At 37.9% G+C, this 17,745-nt stretch overlaps 5 protein-coding genes across 8 annotated transcripts; 4 read left to right on the forward strand and 1 right to left on the reverse strand.

Moving 5' to 3' along the window:
• The first annotated feature begins 2,280 nt into the window (after nt 1–2,280).
• Nucleotides 2,281–4,311, forward strand: LOC132912920 (small ribosomal subunit protein uS5m). The gene is made up of 6 exons (XM_060970750.1): nt 2,281–2,436; nt 2,609–2,683; nt 2,771–3,115; nt 3,208–3,438; nt 3,520–3,719; nt 3,829–4,311. Exons 1-6 carry the CDS (start codon nt 2,364–2,366, stop codon nt 4,222–4,224), a joined length of 1,320 nt encoding a protein of 439 aa, XP_060826733.1. The 5' UTR covers nt 2,281–2,363; the 3' UTR covers nt 4,225–4,311.
• Nucleotides 4,312–4,423: 112 nt separating this feature from the next.
• On the forward strand, nt 4,424–6,477 carry LOC132912924 (G-protein coupled receptor 143-like). The gene is made up of 6 exons (XM_060970755.1): nt 4,424–4,999; nt 5,056–5,167; nt 5,262–5,356; nt 5,447–5,625; nt 5,713–6,040; nt 6,102–6,477. The coding sequence occupies exons 1-6, from the start codon at nt 4,850–4,852 to the stop codon at nt 6,300–6,302; spliced, it is 1,065 nt and encodes a 354-aa protein (XP_060826738.1). The 5' UTR covers nt 4,424–4,849; the 3' UTR covers nt 6,303–6,477.
• A 496-nt stretch (nt 6,478–6,973) lies between these two features.
• LOC132912906 (A-kinase anchor protein 10, mitochondrial) lies at nt 6,974–12,365 on the reverse strand. Of its 2 annotated transcripts, none has more exons than XM_060970725.1 (9): nt 12,139–12,365; nt 10,305–11,085; nt 9,977–10,237; nt 9,733–9,883; nt 9,509–9,623; nt 9,247–9,418; nt 9,108–9,181; nt 8,985–9,037; nt 6,974–8,883 (listed from the first exon to the last, which is right to left on the reverse strand). In XM_060970725.1, the coding sequence occupies exons 1-9, from the start codon at nt 12,293–12,295 to the stop codon at nt 8,794–8,796; spliced, it is 1,854 nt and encodes a 617-aa protein (XP_060826708.1). In that variant the 5' UTR covers nt 12,296–12,365; the 3' UTR covers nt 6,974–8,793. The 2 variants fall into 2 exon arrangements, with proteins under 2 accessions (XP_060826708.1, XP_060826709.1); XM_060970726.1 differs by lacking the exon at nt 12,139–12,365 and adding an exon at nt 11,287–11,847.
• On the forward strand, nt 11,796–14,817 carry LOC132912935 (uncharacterized). Of its 3 annotated transcripts, none has more exons than XM_060970773.1 (3): nt 11,796–11,907; nt 13,641–14,131; nt 14,386–14,817. In XM_060970773.1, exons 1-3 carry the CDS (start codon nt 11,806–11,808, stop codon nt 14,480–14,482), a joined length of 690 nt encoding a protein of 229 aa, XP_060826756.1. In that variant the 5' UTR covers nt 11,796–11,805; the 3' UTR covers nt 14,483–14,817. The 3 variants fall into 3 exon arrangements, with proteins under 3 accessions (XP_060826756.1, XP_060826757.1, XP_060826754.1); XM_060970774.1 differs by lacking the exon at nt 11,796–11,907 and adding an exon at nt 12,565–13,039; XM_060970771.1 differs by lacking the exon at nt 11,796–11,907 and adding an exon at nt 12,574–13,334.
• A 740-nt stretch (nt 14,818–15,557) lies between these two features.
• LOC132912933 (uncharacterized) lies at nt 15,558–17,059 on the forward strand. The gene is made up of 2 exons (XM_060970769.1): nt 15,558–15,863; nt 16,092–17,059. Exons 1-2 carry the CDS (start codon nt 15,827–15,829, stop codon nt 16,904–16,906), a joined length of 852 nt encoding a protein of 283 aa, XP_060826752.1. The 5' UTR covers nt 15,558–15,826; the 3' UTR covers nt 16,907–17,059.
• The last annotated feature ends 686 nt before the right edge of the window (nt 17,060–17,745 follow it).

Here is a 17,745-nt window from a genome sequence, read left to right on the forward strand (position 1 = left end):
CAGACGTTCAACGGAGATATCGTCTATTTAAACGAGGAGGCAAGAACCGCGTCACTCTTGGCACAGTTTTAAACGATTCACGGCCGCACTTGGTTCCATTCGTCGGACGACGATAAATAATCGCACACTGTTTGACGATCCTCGGCACGATCGACTCATCGTCCAGCTAACCGAACGACGTACATTCAGAATTTGATCTTCATCGATGGATCAACCGACTCGGTGCGGTAATACGCGGAACGCGTCCATTGTATCGACGCAAGGAAGGCTGGCTGCAGCTGGACGCGTCCAGCGGCGAAACCGCGTCATTCGCCGCATTCCTCTGTTCGCGTTGCATTCACCAGGTCGGACGATATCCGGAAAGTGGAACGAGATCGAACACGCCGTGCAACCGAGCAAGTCGTGGATCCACCGCTGCGTAGCACCGATCGTCGTTAGGTAGGACCGAACCAACGATCGAAGACCAACGACCAAGGTCGACCGTCTAATTCTTTTCGCGTTCGCACACGACCGATCGAACGTCTTTCGCTAGACGAAGAAGATCCTAGAGGCACAACACGAAACGTAGAGCGACGAAGGCACGGCACGACGCGACGCGACGCGAAACGATACGGAACGAAAGGCGAGAACGGAAGAATGACACACACGTGGTCGAGGAGGAGAGTGGCCGGCCAGAGCCGGCCGGCGGCCGACTGAAATCACCCGGGGGGTCTTCGAGTCCTTGGACTCTGCCGATAGAGAGACGATGGTAGATGTACCACTCTACGGTTCGCCTCCACCTTCGTCGAGGATACACTCTCTCTCCGTAGGAGAGGAGAGAGCGTCTATGGATGGATGGCTTGCTGGCTGGCTCGCTAGCTGGCTGGCTGGCTGGCTGGCTGGCTGGCTGGCTGGCTTGGCTGGTTCGCTGGCTGGCTCGCTGGCTGGATAGATGGATGGATGGATGGATGGATGAATGAATGAAGAGGACTGTCGGGTACTCCTGGAGAGGTCCTCACGGCCGCTTAGACCCACTCGACCAGCGCAGCGGCTCGGCCGGTCGCGCTCGCTCGCTCGCTCGCTCGTTCGCTCGTTTGTTCGTTCGTTCGTTCGTTCGTTCGTTCGTTCGTTCGTTCGTTCCTTCCTTCCTTCCTTCGTTCCTTCGTTCCTTCGTTCGTTCGTTCGTTCGTTTGTTCGTTCGTTTGTTCGTTCTTTCGTTCGTTCACTCGTTCGTTCGTTGATTCGTTCGTTCGTCCGGGCTCGGGCCCCACAGCCTCTCGCGGAGAACCCGTACGACGACACGATGAGTGGAGTGCCCACTACGGAGAAGTGCCTGCTACCAAGAATCGTGATGAGATGTCCCCTTTTGCGTGTGAGAGAAGGGCTCCCACTCGCCTTCCTCTAGAGGGGTTCGCGGGGCCACCTAACCAACCTCCGAGCCAAACCCGACACCCTAACCATCCCGTCATTGGAGGAGCCCCGCCAATGAACGCGCCCATGCGATTCCATTGGATCGCTTTCCGCGCGGTTCAACTATTGCTCGGGCATGTCCCGCGCTGCTCGCCGCCACGCCGTTGGTCAAACCTATAGATCTTCCGTTATACGTCCGCCTATCGCGCCTCCGATCCCTGATATCCCAGCCAGGAACCACCTCGTCTACCTAATCTACTACCGTCTCATGGCCACCAGCTTCGGCACAGCCCACCTTTATCGCTTCTCTTTCTATTCCTCTTTCTCCGATTACCTGTCTAGTTCTGTCCTTTTCTAGCGTTTTACGTCTGGCATTGTCCTTGGAAAAATTTCATCCCACTCTGCTATGCATTTTATCGAATTTTTCTTCGTCGGGTGCCTACCACGATTTTACCGACCACCCTTATCAAGAATAGCGACGGTACGCGACTGTCTAACCGATTGACGTCGTTCGATGGTTTGCTACCACGATGCAACGTGTCGCTAGCTGTGCATTCCTCTCGTATTTACCGTTTTTCTTTTTTAAACGGAAATAGATGAAATTCGCTTCTTCGTATTCCCTTAATCAAACGCAACGAGATTCTAGCTTATGCTACGCGTACAATTTCGATAGCTCAACTTCTAAAACGATTCGTTAATATTGAAACGTTGAAATATTTATTTCGAGTAAGTCGTTGGAATATTTTAATCTTACATTAGTACTTCATAGATCTTTAACTTTTCCAGCTTTTCGATAACAAAATTATCCTTTCGTTATGCATATACACGGACGAGATGCACTCTCTCCGTCTGCATATACGTCAATACGTGATAAGTAAAACGACATTAAGCGGCATCCGTCGTCCGTTTTCTCAACTATCGTGTTCCTCTCGGTAGGAAAATCTCTTTAGAAGCTTCACAACGATAAGGCTAAAATGGCAAAATGGATATACCATGCTTCTAAAGTAATTACAAATTATGTAAAAAGTACCAGCGTTGCGAGTAATGGTAATTTACATAAAATATTTCTCACATATCGCTTTTCTACAAAACTTTATTTATAATTGTTTTGTTTTTGCTTATATAACCTAAAATGTGTCATCAAACTATATCCTATAGAATTTTCTTAATTCTTTAACTTTGAAGTGACAACACAATTTCATCGACAAATTATTTTCAGCTACCATCAGTGGTTTATTGACACCGCAGATTTTATTATCGCAACATGCAAGGAATACTAGCTTTTATATGAGAAGTAAGTAACTTTCGTCCACACGCTTTAAGAAACATTTGTTGAGTTCTGCTCGAGCGCTGATAATCTGGAAATATCACCTGTGTTTAGGACCAGCTACGCAATTATGGAAATCTGTTACAAGCGTTAGTAATGCTGGTAAAAGAAGAGGAAGAGGAAAAGGTGGTATAAAGCCCAGAGATTTAAATCGTGGTCAAAAATTGGGTTATGGAAAAATACCGTTCGTATTTCCTGGATTGAATGCCCCTGTCATGCACGGAGAATATGCGATTCAACAAAGACGTCTTACGCCGGAAGAACAAAATAATCTTGATACCGCGCCAGTTAATACTCTATTCAAAACAAAACGATTCAAAATTCACCCTTTAAACCGAGGTTGGACTGGAAGTCAGCCTGGTGGAAGGAAAATCGGACCACCAGATCCTATCGATGGCGGTTTGTAATATAATTGTTCGATACATATATACGTATATATATATATATATATATATACATATAAATTGTAAGTGAAATTTTTACCAATTCAGATATTTTCCATGGATTCGAATCTTGGATATTAGTTGCTAAAAGTTCATCCATTATGACCAGTAGTATGGGTAGAGCAAAACGTTGTTGCGGTATGGTTATTACTGGAAATGGAAAAGGCTTGGCTGGATTTGCACAGGTAACAGGACGTGAATTTAAATCAACCATAAATACAGCTAAAAACAGGGCAGGACTTAGATTGATGTACATCGAAAGACGTAACGAACATACCGGTAAACAATCCTCTTGTGTCTTTTGTTGTCTATTATCAGTTATTATATAACTGTGTAAAATTACAACACCTTTTGTTCTAGTACTCCATGACTTTTATGGACAATTTGGAAAAACGAAAGTATTCGTACAACAAAGAGAGAAGGGTTATGGACTGAAATGTCATCGTGCTATTAGAACATGTTGCGAAGCAATTGGTATCAAAGATTTGTACGCTAAAGTCGAAGGATCTAAAAACGTGGCTTACATCGTAAAAGCTTTCTTCGTCGGCTTACTGCAACAGGTACGATTGATCGAAATTATGTTAAGTGGTAGCAAAGAAGAACGGTACTTTTCGCATTATATGCAACTTTGCAGTATATCGATAATAATATTATTAACGATATTTTTAGAAAACGTACGAAGAAATGGCAAATGATAAAAAATTGCATTTGGTCGAAATGAGGAAAGAAAATAATTATTTTCCTACTGTACTTGCTTCGCCATCGATAGTCCGAACCTCTCAAGAAATTCCACAAGACGAAATTTTAGATTTTAAACAGTACATAATGAATGGAAGAATTCCTTTGCAGAAAAAAAAGCCTGCACCATTTTTCACGAAATTACCTTCGTGGTTATTTCATTTACGTAAACAAGAACGTCGCAGGGATCAGGATCAGGTTGTAATCAGATTAAGAGCTCAATATGACGACGTGTGTAGTTTTCTCGCTGAAAAATATCCGGAAGCAAGAGCTCCTAAATGGAAAAAACATGATAAAAAGGAGGAGGAAAGCGCAGTTGAAGCGTGATATTTCTGTAATAAATATGAATAGTTCATTAGAAACATAATCGAACGTTAAATGTGTATTCGGTAATAATCAGTAATAACAAAAGTATATATGTAATCGAGATTTCTTCTTTTTTCCTCCATATCTCGATATATTTACTTACAGTGGTAATAAAATATTTAAAGGAATAACGTTGAACTTAATTACAAGCAACAAATGTAGATATGAATTCCAATCGTTTAAAAAGATAAGGAGATCACGAAGAGTACGTTAAACTGTATTATTTAATTAACGATTATTATTAGAAGTCTGTATTATCCGCAGAAGGTATATGCATAATTACCTTCTGTTCGAAACATAAAGTGTTAAAATATGGCGTGCAAATGAATGTGCCGGAAATCTCGTACGGCTTCGTTTTAACGTAAAAATGAACGCATTCTTATTGATTCCTCGAAAAGATTTTTTGGAAAGGTGTCTTTCGAGTAACCGTAAATCGTTCCATCCATATCCCATACATTTGATACATAGATCAGGTTACGAAATAACTAGTGTATTATCGAACATTTAATTATTTCTTATCGTGTGTGTATATACATATATGTATATTTAATTGATGAAGAAGAAAGGAATCGATATCAAATAAATCATGGCTGATCCAACGATACAAACATTCTGTTGTCATCATTCTAACAGTACAGATATGGCAATTGTAATAATGCAAGAATTCAATACAGATTTGTACAACACTGTTTGTATGCTCTCTTCTTCTATAGGTATCCTAGGTGCAATGTATCAGGTAAGGGAAATTTTTTTAGTAAAATCTTATAAATCACTGACGAGATTGTTTTGTAGATACTTCCAAGAGAAGCGTCTAGTCATTCTCACAGGTGGCAAAGCTTATCCGTATCTAGAGGAAGAGAAATCATCGTATGGCTTGCAATTGCAGACCTCTTAGCCTCGTTAGGTAATTACATTTGTTATCTAATACTGAAAAAATATGAAATAGATAAAAATACGAACAAAGTCACCTTTCTCCTCTCGATTTGAATTTTTTCTAGGTGTATTTATTAGATCGGCGATATGGATGAATTTTAAATCCATAATGCCAATGCAAAATGATACGTCGAGCGTTGTCTTTTGTGCACTTTTGTCGGTAAAGTAATTGTATTAAAAAATTCACTGCATTAGTAACCTGTATTCGTTTTAATCTTTCGTCATATTAATACCAAAAAAAAATTACCAGGCTTGGATACAGTATTTCTATATGGCAACATGGATCTGGACTCTTTGCTATGCCATAGACATGAAACTGTTACTAGGAGACAGATCTGGACATTCTACTTGTTACCATGCCTTTGCATGGATATGTCCAGCAATTTTGACTACATTTGGCTTAACGATCTTATATATGCCAGATGCAAAGTTAGTTTTTGTTTCAATTTAATGGCGTGCCACAACGTTACCCATTGTTATTTCTGTTAAAGTATCATGACACTTTTCTTTTCCCAGTTGTCATAGTTTAACATCGTTATCCACCGTTACATTACGTATTCTGCCAAACTATTGTGCTACTTATGTGCTATTAGCAGTGGTCATGATAGTCAATCCTGTGTTATATTTCGCGTCGACGCGAGATCTTCAAACTGCTGTCACTTGTAGTTTGGCACAAATAACAAGTAGAGAAAGGAAATTGGTACAAGCGATAAAGCTCAAATTTGCATTGACTAATTTTGTTTATTACGTATGCTGGTTACCGAATCTAATTAACGGAATTTTATTATGGACTTTATGGTTCCAACTACCGGTCAAAATTATCATTACTCTTTGGTACATAATGGTATGTATATTTTTTAAGACCAATGCGACAAATTCAATTCATGAGAATATTTTATCGATAGGCTGTAACAAATCCCCTTCAAGCTTTCTTCAATGCTCTTGTTTACAAAAGATGGAGTAAGAAGGAGAAGTTTCGATTGGAATGCTGTCAGAATTTAGGGAAAGGAGGCAAAAATACGCGATTATCGGAATCATCGCCCTTACTGGATCCCAACTTTGGCTGTCCCCCAGATACGAGTATTAACGGATCTTCTTCGTTCTGAGAACTGTGATACCGAAAGTTCCTTTTTCAATCGTAGTAATACAAACAATCCACTGCCTTGTATGCTTTAAAGAAAGCTATATTTTTAATATTTATATGTTTTTCAAGCTTTAAGGAGATAATGTGCTCAATAGCCCATTTTACGATGAAGATTGCTTAAGGGAAAAATATAACTGGAGGATCACTATTTCTATAGAAATATTGTATACATAAGAGAATTTTTTCTTTACATATAAACTTACACGTTTAGAGTAAGATTTTCCTTAGAGATTAGAAATTATAGATATTTCTCCTTGTAGCGATAAGGAGCTTTATGGAAAATTGATTCTTCGTACTAATTTGCTAAATACATTTGTTAATTGTTATAAATGTTAAAAGATTTTATTTTTTACATATATAAGAAGAACACATCTATATAGAGAAGTACTGTTTAATGAGCGTAACCTTTTATCATACATCTAATATTTTCATGTTGCAATTCAGTCTGAATAAATTACAAAGTGTTAAGCATCACTGAACGTTGCGCGAGTACATCACATGCTAATATAACTAATATTTTGATTTAAAAAACATGATAATTTGTCGTTTTTATTACGGTTAATAAAGAGCACCTTTAAAGAATACAGATCTACAAATAATACACGTAGAATTTTCAAAAGAGATGTCTTGATCTTTTTGATTAACAAATTTCATTCGTGCAACAACCCCTCTCCTTTTAATAAAAAAATTCTTATGTACATCGCTATTAACAAATGATCGAATACTCCTTTTTCTAGAGATTTACATATATATTTTATAAAGAGTACCAAGACTATGTTTTTCGGTAACGAATTGTATTTACGCGTAGCACCAGAATTTCTGTCTGAATATAAGGAATATAATAACCAATACAAAATTTGTTCGTTCATACTAACGTACAAAGCTTGAATGCTCGCTGAAACATAAAAACGAAATCTTCTATAGCCTTAAAAATACAAATCATTGTAAAAGTATAAACCGCCAAAATACTGTAAGATTTATATGCAAGATTGATTAATCTATTTTTAAAATAATTATCCTTTTATCTTTAAAGGAAGAGGAACTAACGTGCGTCGTTCAACTTAAAATCCACTAACATTTTAAGAACATTAGTCTTGGATTGCATACGTTCATCACATTATCCAACTCATCTTCTTAGTACATTATGTATAGCAATTTTCATTTTCTTTATACTTTCTTCTAAAAATATATTCGATTTTAATAAAATAAGTTTTATGTAATGCTATATATTACCGACTAATCCTAGCTATACATAACAAGACTGATCCGTATATAAAAGTTTTTCGATTCTACGAGTAACAAACTGAATGCTTTGTATAAATCACTTAAAAATTCTATAATAAATACTGCCAAGTATAAACATTTAAAATGTAAGAGCGCCTCAAAGAATCTGTAGTAATTATTATATATATATCTGTAGTAAACTTGCGAAGGTTTGTGCGAAATAAATGAAATTATTATTTGAAACTCGACTGCTAAAAATCTACAATTTCGTCAAACGGCCACTCACTTTCTAATTAATATCTACACTGCATTTCATTCGTTGATTTTTAAGACATACATATCGCATTCCAATCACACTCCTTTACGATATGTCATAAATTGTTTACCTATCGCGTATAAAATACTTTTTTTCACTTTTTATATTTTTGCAAACAAAAGACATTTACGTACACAGAAGATACAAGAAATGTACCGAATTATAGAAATACTTGGCAGTTGAATAATTTAAGTAATACGCTATATTGAACGCGACACAATACATATGCTCTGTACATCCTTATATAATATATATAAGTCGTCTAATATAGTCGCCTTAAAATTACAATTATATTTTAGAATAGAAACGAATACTTTTATAATCTCATAAACGTTAGAAAGAGTATGAAGTTAAAGCACTTGAAAATTATTGTTTTCGTTTGTACGGTTTGCTATTATGTCTTAAATAAACGAGAGCTTTGTATTTCATTTACAGTAATATTATTATCCGTTTCCTTCAACTGCAATAATTTTTTTTTATTATTTTTACGAAACCTGAAATTATTAAACTTATCACGAATGTGCGAATAAAGTGAAATAATATCGCAACAAAAAAAACAAACTTTCTGAAAAGAATTCTTACAAACGTAGAAAATATACACGTGCTTGTCCCTTATAGACAATTTTATAATAAATTTGATACTATACACGTGTGTTCTAAACGTGTTGCGAAAGGCAAATAAATATATTAAAACTTATGGATACGAACTCACTCCTCTTTCAATTGCTATATTTCATAGTGAAATAATTAGATTTATCATTACGCAATTTGGCACTTGGAATACGCGATGTCGTTTTATAAAAAATTAAGAAAACATACACAATGTTAAACAGAATATTTACCTTAAAAACACTTAAAGCGCAAAGTATATTACGTAAAAGAAATAAATCGATGTCGAACTTAGCGTCTGTCATCAAGATGAAAAATTCGAAGCTCCTCGAGTCAAAGAGGTGATCTCACGAACGATCATCTCAGCAATCTTCCATGCTAACTCCTCTTTGGCCTAATTATATCGATTTCAATTTAGATTCGCACACACAAAAAAATTAAAAATCATCATGCGTTGAATGTCATATAAACATTACTGATGAGCATGAAACTTACCTTATCCTGCTCCATATTTACAAGCCTTTTTACAGCACGTGTTAATCGAGATTCTAAAATTATTTTGAAACGATTATATCAATCCACGTTGTACATTCGAGGTAACTGATCGAAATAACTCACCGTATTTTCTTTGAGGGTCGGGGTCTATCTCGGTAACGAATCTGCCTAACGAATCAATATAACCGACGCTCAAACTATAAAGTAAACAAGATATATCTTGAAATATTTATATTGCACAGCATTTTTGTTTTACAATTACCTATATTTGTGACGTTTCCATAAGGAATCTGGATCATAAAGTTGTCTGGTATCAATGTTCATACCACCAGTAATCTTTTTATTATTGTTCAATTTATTTCCTTCATTCCCTGCCTGCAGGGTATTCTGCATATTGATACTAACAGAACTGACCTCGCTACTGCAATCAGAACCTACAGATATTTAAAAATTTTGTTGAAATCATTTTATTTTTATCTCACTATCGATTACATAGAGTATGATAAATGTAAACCAACACAAACCTGCTCTTTTCAGCCTAGGATGTAAATTCGAGCACGGACTGCTTTGTATAGTACTGATTAATTCTGATAAGTATTTGTAATATAACTGAGATGATAAGAAGGTAGGTAGATAATACTGGAAAAGAATTTTCTGTTATCTAAAGTCGAAGCCACTGAATCTTATCGATAGCAATGGTTCTGAAGGAGTACTAGCATTTTTTATTACGTTAACACAGTATCTTTACCTTATTCAGGAAATTATATACAATTCTACAAGGTTTATCAAAACAATCGGGTTGTGGCCCTTCTCCATCTTCGCGACAAATGTTCTGTTCGACTTGGAAACGAATTTTATCGCTAAAACCAAGGGGCATCGTTGCTTGTAAGCTAAAATACCTATAATGATTTGAACAATGATAATATCGATGGCCTCGTTATTGATCTATTTACAAAATCATAAAAGAAGGAAACTGTTAGGTAAATCAGTACTTGTCGTAAATAATTAGAGCATCGGTTTGTGCTTCCTCAGGATCTGCAGCATCCTTTTTTTCTAATAAATTTTGTTTATAGCTCATGACTGACATCCAAAAGTCTAATAATTCACGTTTATTCTCAAGTTCCATAAACTCCATAAAATAAAAGAATGCTGTTTCATTGTACAATATATCTGCTAACTGTACATTGCCACTTGTAAGAACATCAATCTGATGTTTGCAGTGAAATTCACTTCGTAGAAAGTCATTAATGTGTCTAGAAAGAATTGCATTTAAATTCCAAAATCTAAATAGTACAAGCATTTCACAGTTCTTATACTCACTCATTTTCTAATATCTGATACACGATCTTTTGAACAGCCGATAGGCACTGCAACATAGGCTCAATGTTTTCACAGGTAAGAACTTTCTCCATTTTTATTTTCAGGTCTTCGGGGATTTGATTCGTACCCAAAGTATCCTTGGTAATATACCTTTTATGAATTCTTAACACGTCTTGCCTAATGGTAGCCATGTTTCTTCTTCTGCAGTTGTGATTTGATTGTCTCGTTTTGCTTACGGTTCGACTAGTCTTTGGCATGTCGTTGCAATTTGATTTCACATCATTACTATTTACATATTCATCGAATAATAGTTTCTTACTTTCGTGACTATTTATATTATTCTGTGCCACGTCGCATTGGAAATTTTCATTGTTGTCTATCGAATTAGAAATATTATTCGTATTCTTTATACAATTTAAGCATTCGATACCCTCCGTCGTATTCTCTAATACATTATACGAACTGCACAGGCATTCCACTTCGAGCCAAAACTTAATAAGCGCTATACAATTCTGTGTTTCCATAAACTGAATGAAATAGCCTAGAGCACCTTTGTCTGCAAGTATCTGTGGAAGCGTCTTAGAAAGCTGAGAGTTGAAGGAACATATTTCTTCCGTTTCGCCATTCAGAATTTCATCCTCCTCTTCCTCCTCAAGGCTGCACAATGCATCTGTCGATGTTTGAATCGAAGAGCCACTATTGAATACATCCCCGAATGATTTCCCAGAGCTTGTTGATTTTGTGGGAGAGGTTTGGAAAGATCTGGGTCTGTCTTTTTGTCCTGCAATTACAACCCCGGTAAATGTTACTAATAAGTACACGCTTGAAAAATATTTTGATTTTCGGTGATGACGCGAAACAAGCGAAGGAAAACAGAGTTTAAAGATTGGAACGACGAAGACATAAATATTTTGCGTTTAGGTTAACTACGATGTAATTATCGAGCAACCCTTTCGTCAGCGAAACATCAAAAAATATTTACCAGGTTTTTTAAAAAACTGGAACATTGTTTACGTCACAACGAAACATGATAAACGACGCGATATAATATTCAGAGGAGTAGATAATAATGTTTCGATGCCTGACGCAAGACTTTTTTTTTTTTTTTTGTAATGGGCGAAAATTATGCGTGGGTTCCTTTCGAACACGATATCAAGCACTAAGCACTGAATTAGGAAAACGACACGGTGAACTTCCTCGGTTGTGCGTATAAAACAGCACATGACATTTCAACCAGTCTTCGTTAGTGTCATCGTGGTTCCATTCAAGATCTCTATATCGATACCAATCGAACCATATCCGCGGCATTTGTTGATTCGACGTCACACATTAAAAAACGATCGTGAATCAAAACATCGAAAGACACATCGATGACACCGAATTTGCGTAATCGACCGTTTTTATTTCTAGTATCATCCTAACGCCTCTTTGCTGCCATGTTGTTCATTCGTAGAAAGTTTATATTCATCGGGTCACGATTATTTCCTGCGGTTTCACAATAATGGATAAAGTCACAATCAAAAATATCCGCGTAGCGCATCCTAACGCGCTTTACTATCGTTACGACTTTAGGACCTGCGTGTATAAATGCCGTAATAAATTTGTAATTTACCATAACAAATTTCTAACTACGTCGCAGTAATTTTCATTTACAGTATACACCGTTCATCTTATATGTACCGTGTTATTCGCGTATCGTAAATTAAGGAACATTGACATCTTTGCAATATTTTCCCGTGTAACGTAAAAATTACTATGTTTATGTTTATTTTAAATATTCTACAATAATAATTAACGACAATGATTAATCGTTACGAACCAATCTTTTATTTACTTATGTATATCTGTAGTATTGGGGGAAAATCCTGGGGAAAGTTCCGACGAACTACAGGTGAAAAGCAATGGAAAAATGGTAAATTCCGATGGACTGTATGCTTGTAGCCCTTTATGACACTAGGTAATTGAAAAAAGCGTATTTGACCGCGAGTCATCCAAATCCGTGGAACAAAACCGTGGAATAAAAGGTAGTCGTTAGTCAGTTGCGACTAAAGTTTGAGAGTCGCAATAGCGAGGGAGTTACGAGTGAGTAGCAAGTGAATAGCGAGACAGTTGCGAGTGAATTGCGAGGGAATTACGATCACTATAGAGATCACTAACCAGTGATTTCTACATAACTAGTATTAGTAATATCGTAATATACTATATTATAAAATACAGTTTATAATGTTAAATACTATACTCTGTCCAATGGTTTCTCGTCAAACGTTTCTTTCAGAGCTATACCTCCTTTACTCGTTTCCTTTTCGATGTATTATCTTCGTTTTATCTTGAAATATCTTTGCGAAGAGCGTACGATTCGATATCTGCCGATAGTATTCCGTTTTATCAATGTCTCCCCTAATTTACGATATATTCTCGTCTCGTTTCCCTGGTTGCGTTAACTTTGGACAAGGACAACGTTACGCGACCGATATAAAAGGTATCCCACCATCCGCTCTAGGAAGATCTTTATTTGTCTTCTCTATACGCGTATACCGTTCCCGCGAGGCTGTGGGAGACGTTTAGAGTAGCGTTTTAATATTTAAATCGGAATCGCTTTGCATTCTCGTGTGTGCACGCTTCCCTGGTATATCGGTACACGATGGGGCCAATGTCCGGCCACTGTGCTCGAGGCTCTCATGACCGTTCGGCGACAAAGAATACCGGTTTCTCGGTGTACTGACCACTATATCAAGGTAGAGCATCGGTATAACGCCGTCTTTTAACCGGACCCCGGTCAGTCTCAATCCCGTCGACGATCCTCGTGCATTTTTCCATCGCTTCGTGGCCCATCGAAGCAAAACGGTCCTCTTCGTCATGTATCCGCGTTACGGCCTCCTCCTCGTGTTCGCTTATCACGTTGTGACTGGTCTGTCCTTACCGGCGACGACCTATGATCAACGACAAACCGGTGATCTAAACGTGCAAGTCCACCTGAAGGATGTGCAAGTGGTGGCGTTGTTGGACCCGGAGATGCTTGACGATTACACGGTAAAACGATGACTATCGGTCGCGATGTTCCCGCTGGGACGTTAATGTACCTCGATAAGCGGTACGGTCAGATGACGCGATAACAAGAACTATTATTATCGTTGATTTTTATCTTTACTAACGGCGTGATAAATATGTTGCATCTAGACTTAAGAGATTTACGGTAGTACGTGGTAACATTGATTTAAAGTGAAGCGCGCAGGAGTAAAAGATAAGGGGGTCGTAAAAAATATCTAAGCAAATTGTCGCGTTTCTAGGACACGAAGAAAGTAGCGTCGAGTAAATTAACACGATCTTGAATTACAGGAATACGATTATTTCTACGATTACGCCGACTTTACGTTGAAACCGACCGTCAAGCCCACCACCAGTACTACAACTACCACCGAAACAGTTCCATCAGAACAAATCAATGTCTCTGAAACATCCGATTCTTCCTCTCAAAATTCGACATCTCCTTCGATCAGCGAGACAAATGCAAATTCTACCATAGAAAACGCGGAAATTCTTCTACCAGTGGACGCTGAAAAAACGAACGAAACCTTAGCTAGTTCATCGACTGAAAGTTTAGAAAATTCAACTAGCGACGACAGTATACTAAGAATGAGGTTGAGTGACAAAATTACAAGCCTGTTTGAGGATAAGATGGAAAATCCAACGAAGCATGATGACCGGGCATCATCATCCACGGACAATCCGTCCAAAAGACTGTCTAGAAAACGGTGTAAATTAGGATATTCACCGGATGGGAAGGGTCGTTGTCGTCGTTTCAGTCAACGAAAATTATCGTTAATTCCGTGAGTACGACGAAAGCAGGAAACATTAAAATGTATATTTCATCCAATAGAAAATTGGCGAATTTAATTAGCCAAACTAATTAACGAGGTTACAAACTGTGAAATTAAAATTGTATATAAAGTTGCAATAAGAGTTTCAAGATACAAACATGAGAAATATAAAAAAAAAAAAAAAAAAAAAGAAGAAAACATTTCAAACAAACAGTAGATTCGAATCTTCTTCGTTTTCTTTTCTTATTCTTTTCTTCTTGTAGATTGACGATGAGATTACCATCAAAACTTTTAGACGATCTAAGGCGCAACACAAGGAATTTGGCGCAGGAGGAAGACGATCGAATGCATTTAAACTGAGCCGTGCCATGAATATTCGATGAATCCTGTGCGATTGTGCGAAGTTGCCTCATGTTCCTCATGCGACTTAAGTCGAATTTATATTGTTTCATATTGGAAGAACACGGTAGATGAACACCTGCTTTCATCCGCGGACGAAACGAGGATGAGAGCAGCGTTGCAACAACACGCAAAGTGAAAGAGTGTAAATTCGGCTTTATGTTAAGTTACTTATGCCCCATCTTACATTTCCATTCGGCCATAATTCCCCAAGTCGCTGTATATAATAATACATATAAGAAACAATTATACTTGACAGGGTTACAAAATTGTTGTAATAAACTTATGTATCCATATCGAATGATTAATTTTATTTAAATGTTGAATAAAACATCCTGTGGAATAATTTCTCAAATTATATGATATTCCTAAAAAAAAAAACAGATACTTTTCAAGCGATTGATTCTGTAGAATATAAAGAGATTCCTATCAAAAGAATCTACAAAAAACGAGGGAACCTCGTTCGAAGTTTTGCAGATCAAGATAAGTAAACAGATACGAACAGCATACGATCCTGAGAAGCGAACAAATTCTTTGTACGCCTGCCCTCCCCGGTCTTCTTTGATCGAGGGAATAAAAATATCGTAGAATTACGTAACACGTTGTCATTCTCGAATGCCGTCTATCGTCTATCGTCTATCACCGCCATTGCTATAGTACTATCAACATTAATGTTATTTAATTCAAAAATAAATTAACTTAATAATTAAGCCTCCATTCTTTCTTCGGTAACTAAAAATAGTAACTAAAAAGGTTAAGAGTTATTGCCGTAAAATTTCATCTTTCTTTTGAAGCTTAGGAATCATACTTTTACCTTTTGTACATTGCATTAACATTTCGAATATAATTTCTTTAAAATTATCCAAAAATGTACAAAGAGATATTTAATCGATCGATCCTTCTTGAAGGAACGTGCTATTAAATGAATTCTAAAATGACGTGCCTGAGAAACACGCACGATACAGTCAGCGCAATAACTTCTTGCGAGAACTGCTCGATTTCCTTCTTTTAATCCGTAGAGGGGGATAAAGTCGTGAAAGAAGCTACGCACCATGCGAGAAGCAGTACTATCATGAGCGGTCTTGGCGGATGGTAGTCGCTTCATAATCATCTAATGCAAGTCGATTGCCAGGCATACAAGACGTTTCTTACCCTCTCCCAGCAGTGATATTCCCTCGATCTATATACAAGACGCCGGCGATCCAAAGCTGCCAAGGAAGCGGACGAATCTCTCGCACAGTCGAGGATCGGACTTCGTTCAGCTCGGCTGATTCGAGCGGACGCTACCAAAAGGGTTTCACCAAGATGCTACTGCACGTTGCGTGCCTCATCCTGTTACCAGGTAGAACGACGTATACGTACTATAGATTTCTTCGTAAGATAGATCCTTTCTTAACATTTAATTTTCATATATTTTGATATAATTACACGTTGCTCTTCCACTCCTTCAGATAAGTTTTTTTACGTTATTTCGAGTATACACTTGTAAATTAATGACTTTTTCCGATGTTTACGTACGAAACTGGAATAATTCTATTTTATGCTCTATCATCTTCGTGTAATTTTGCAGGCATTCTATCTAAATCATTAATTCCGCAAACAAACGCGGCTCCAGCCACGTATGATCAGCGACAAGACGGTGACTTCAATGTGGATGCGAAGTTTGAAAACTTTTTGGTGATCGTCGCTACTTCCGGTAGCAGTGGTCTGTTCAAGAACCTGGCTACTCAGACGCTGGAGTTAAACGAGCTAATATCGCAACGCAGCAAGCAACAGACCGCGGAGAAGCCATCCGAAACGATGGTTTATGAGACAGAAGATGCAGATGGTGGGAGAGAGCCTTACCATGTCGAGATCGTTCATATAGAGAAAGAGGGAGATAGCACAGTTCGAAGTAAACATACCGACAAGTCGTCTGACGCTAAAAACACAGAGAAAATCGAATTAGAAACATCGTCGATGAATTCTAAAAATTTTGAGTCTGGTTTGCAAGAGGTGTCTATCGATGGTAAGAAGACGGTAAAGAGGACTAGAAGCCTGTGGAATACGGAAGAACATCGGGGACTCGTTGATAGTTCGATAAAAGGAAATAGAAGGTCTACTAACGTTAGAAGTTCGCAAGTGAAGAACCTCGACCATTCGGATGATCTCCCGGTTAAAGAAGAAGAGGCGTTGAAAGCAGCGAGGCCGGGTATATCGTTGAAGAAACAATTGTCGAAGAAGGAGGAGGAAGACATACCTTCGATATCCGAGGAAAGGAACGAATTGGGTAACAAGTTGGCGGAGCAGGAGCTAGTGTTGTTGGGAGACGGTATCGAGAATTGCGGACCTGGAAGATATAGGGATAAATTAGGTGTTTGTCAGAACGACAACAATTTTAATTAAAATTCATTCTGTTTAATAAGAGGTACATAAGTTCCATTTAAGAGTATCTATTTATATGACGATTGTGATATTTGTATACTATAGTTAAAAGTTAAAAAAGATAGTAAAAAAGTATAAAAAGCAGGAAAATATATAAAAGAAATTATATGAAAACTTCAAGCGCAAACTTTGATCTCGTAACCGAACTATATATACACCGAAAGCTATTCTATCTTTTTCTACATTTGTACTATTTACATCTACAATGTATCGTAGGGTTGTATCATGTTTACGGAGAAATAAATATACACGCACACACGAACAAAAAGTCTACTATTTTTTCCCTAAAACAAGATCCTGCAAAATATGTGTCAAGTCTAACCTAAAATTTTGTGAATGTTCTCCCTTACAGAATGTTCTCGGGTGATGAAAATTTATCTCTGCTTATCTCAATAGATAACCGATCGACTCTTATCTGTAGGCTCAAGTTGGAACGTTTGAATTTGAGTCGCGTTCGAGTGATTCCGATCTTCTATAAGCTTTCGTCGGTAGGCGCCATTCAAGGCGAACCAGGAAGACAATTCTCGAAGTTCGAGCATGGCGGAAATGTAAGAGCAAGGGCAAGGTTACGGTAATAAGCGGCGGCTGAGACAGAGGAACGGGGAAATGAACTCGGTGGGGCCATACGAGGCCGTTGCCCTTTACAAATCGGTCCCGTGTATGTGCGTGTATGCACGCGCGCGCACGTATGTGTGTATGTGGGTAGGTGCTCGCGTGCGCACCGACAGAAACACGCACGTTCGGTATATTTCACGCACGAAAGAGCGTGTATAAGTTCGGGAGCAAACCGGCTACCAGTG

This window comes from Bombus pascuorum, chromosome 12 (genome assembly GCF_905332965.1).
Source record: "Bombus pascuorum chromosome 12, iyBomPasc1.1, whole genome shotgun sequence".
In the NCBI taxonomy this organism is placed as follows: domain Eukaryota; kingdom Metazoa; phylum Arthropoda; class Insecta; order Hymenoptera; family Apidae; genus Bombus; species Bombus pascuorum.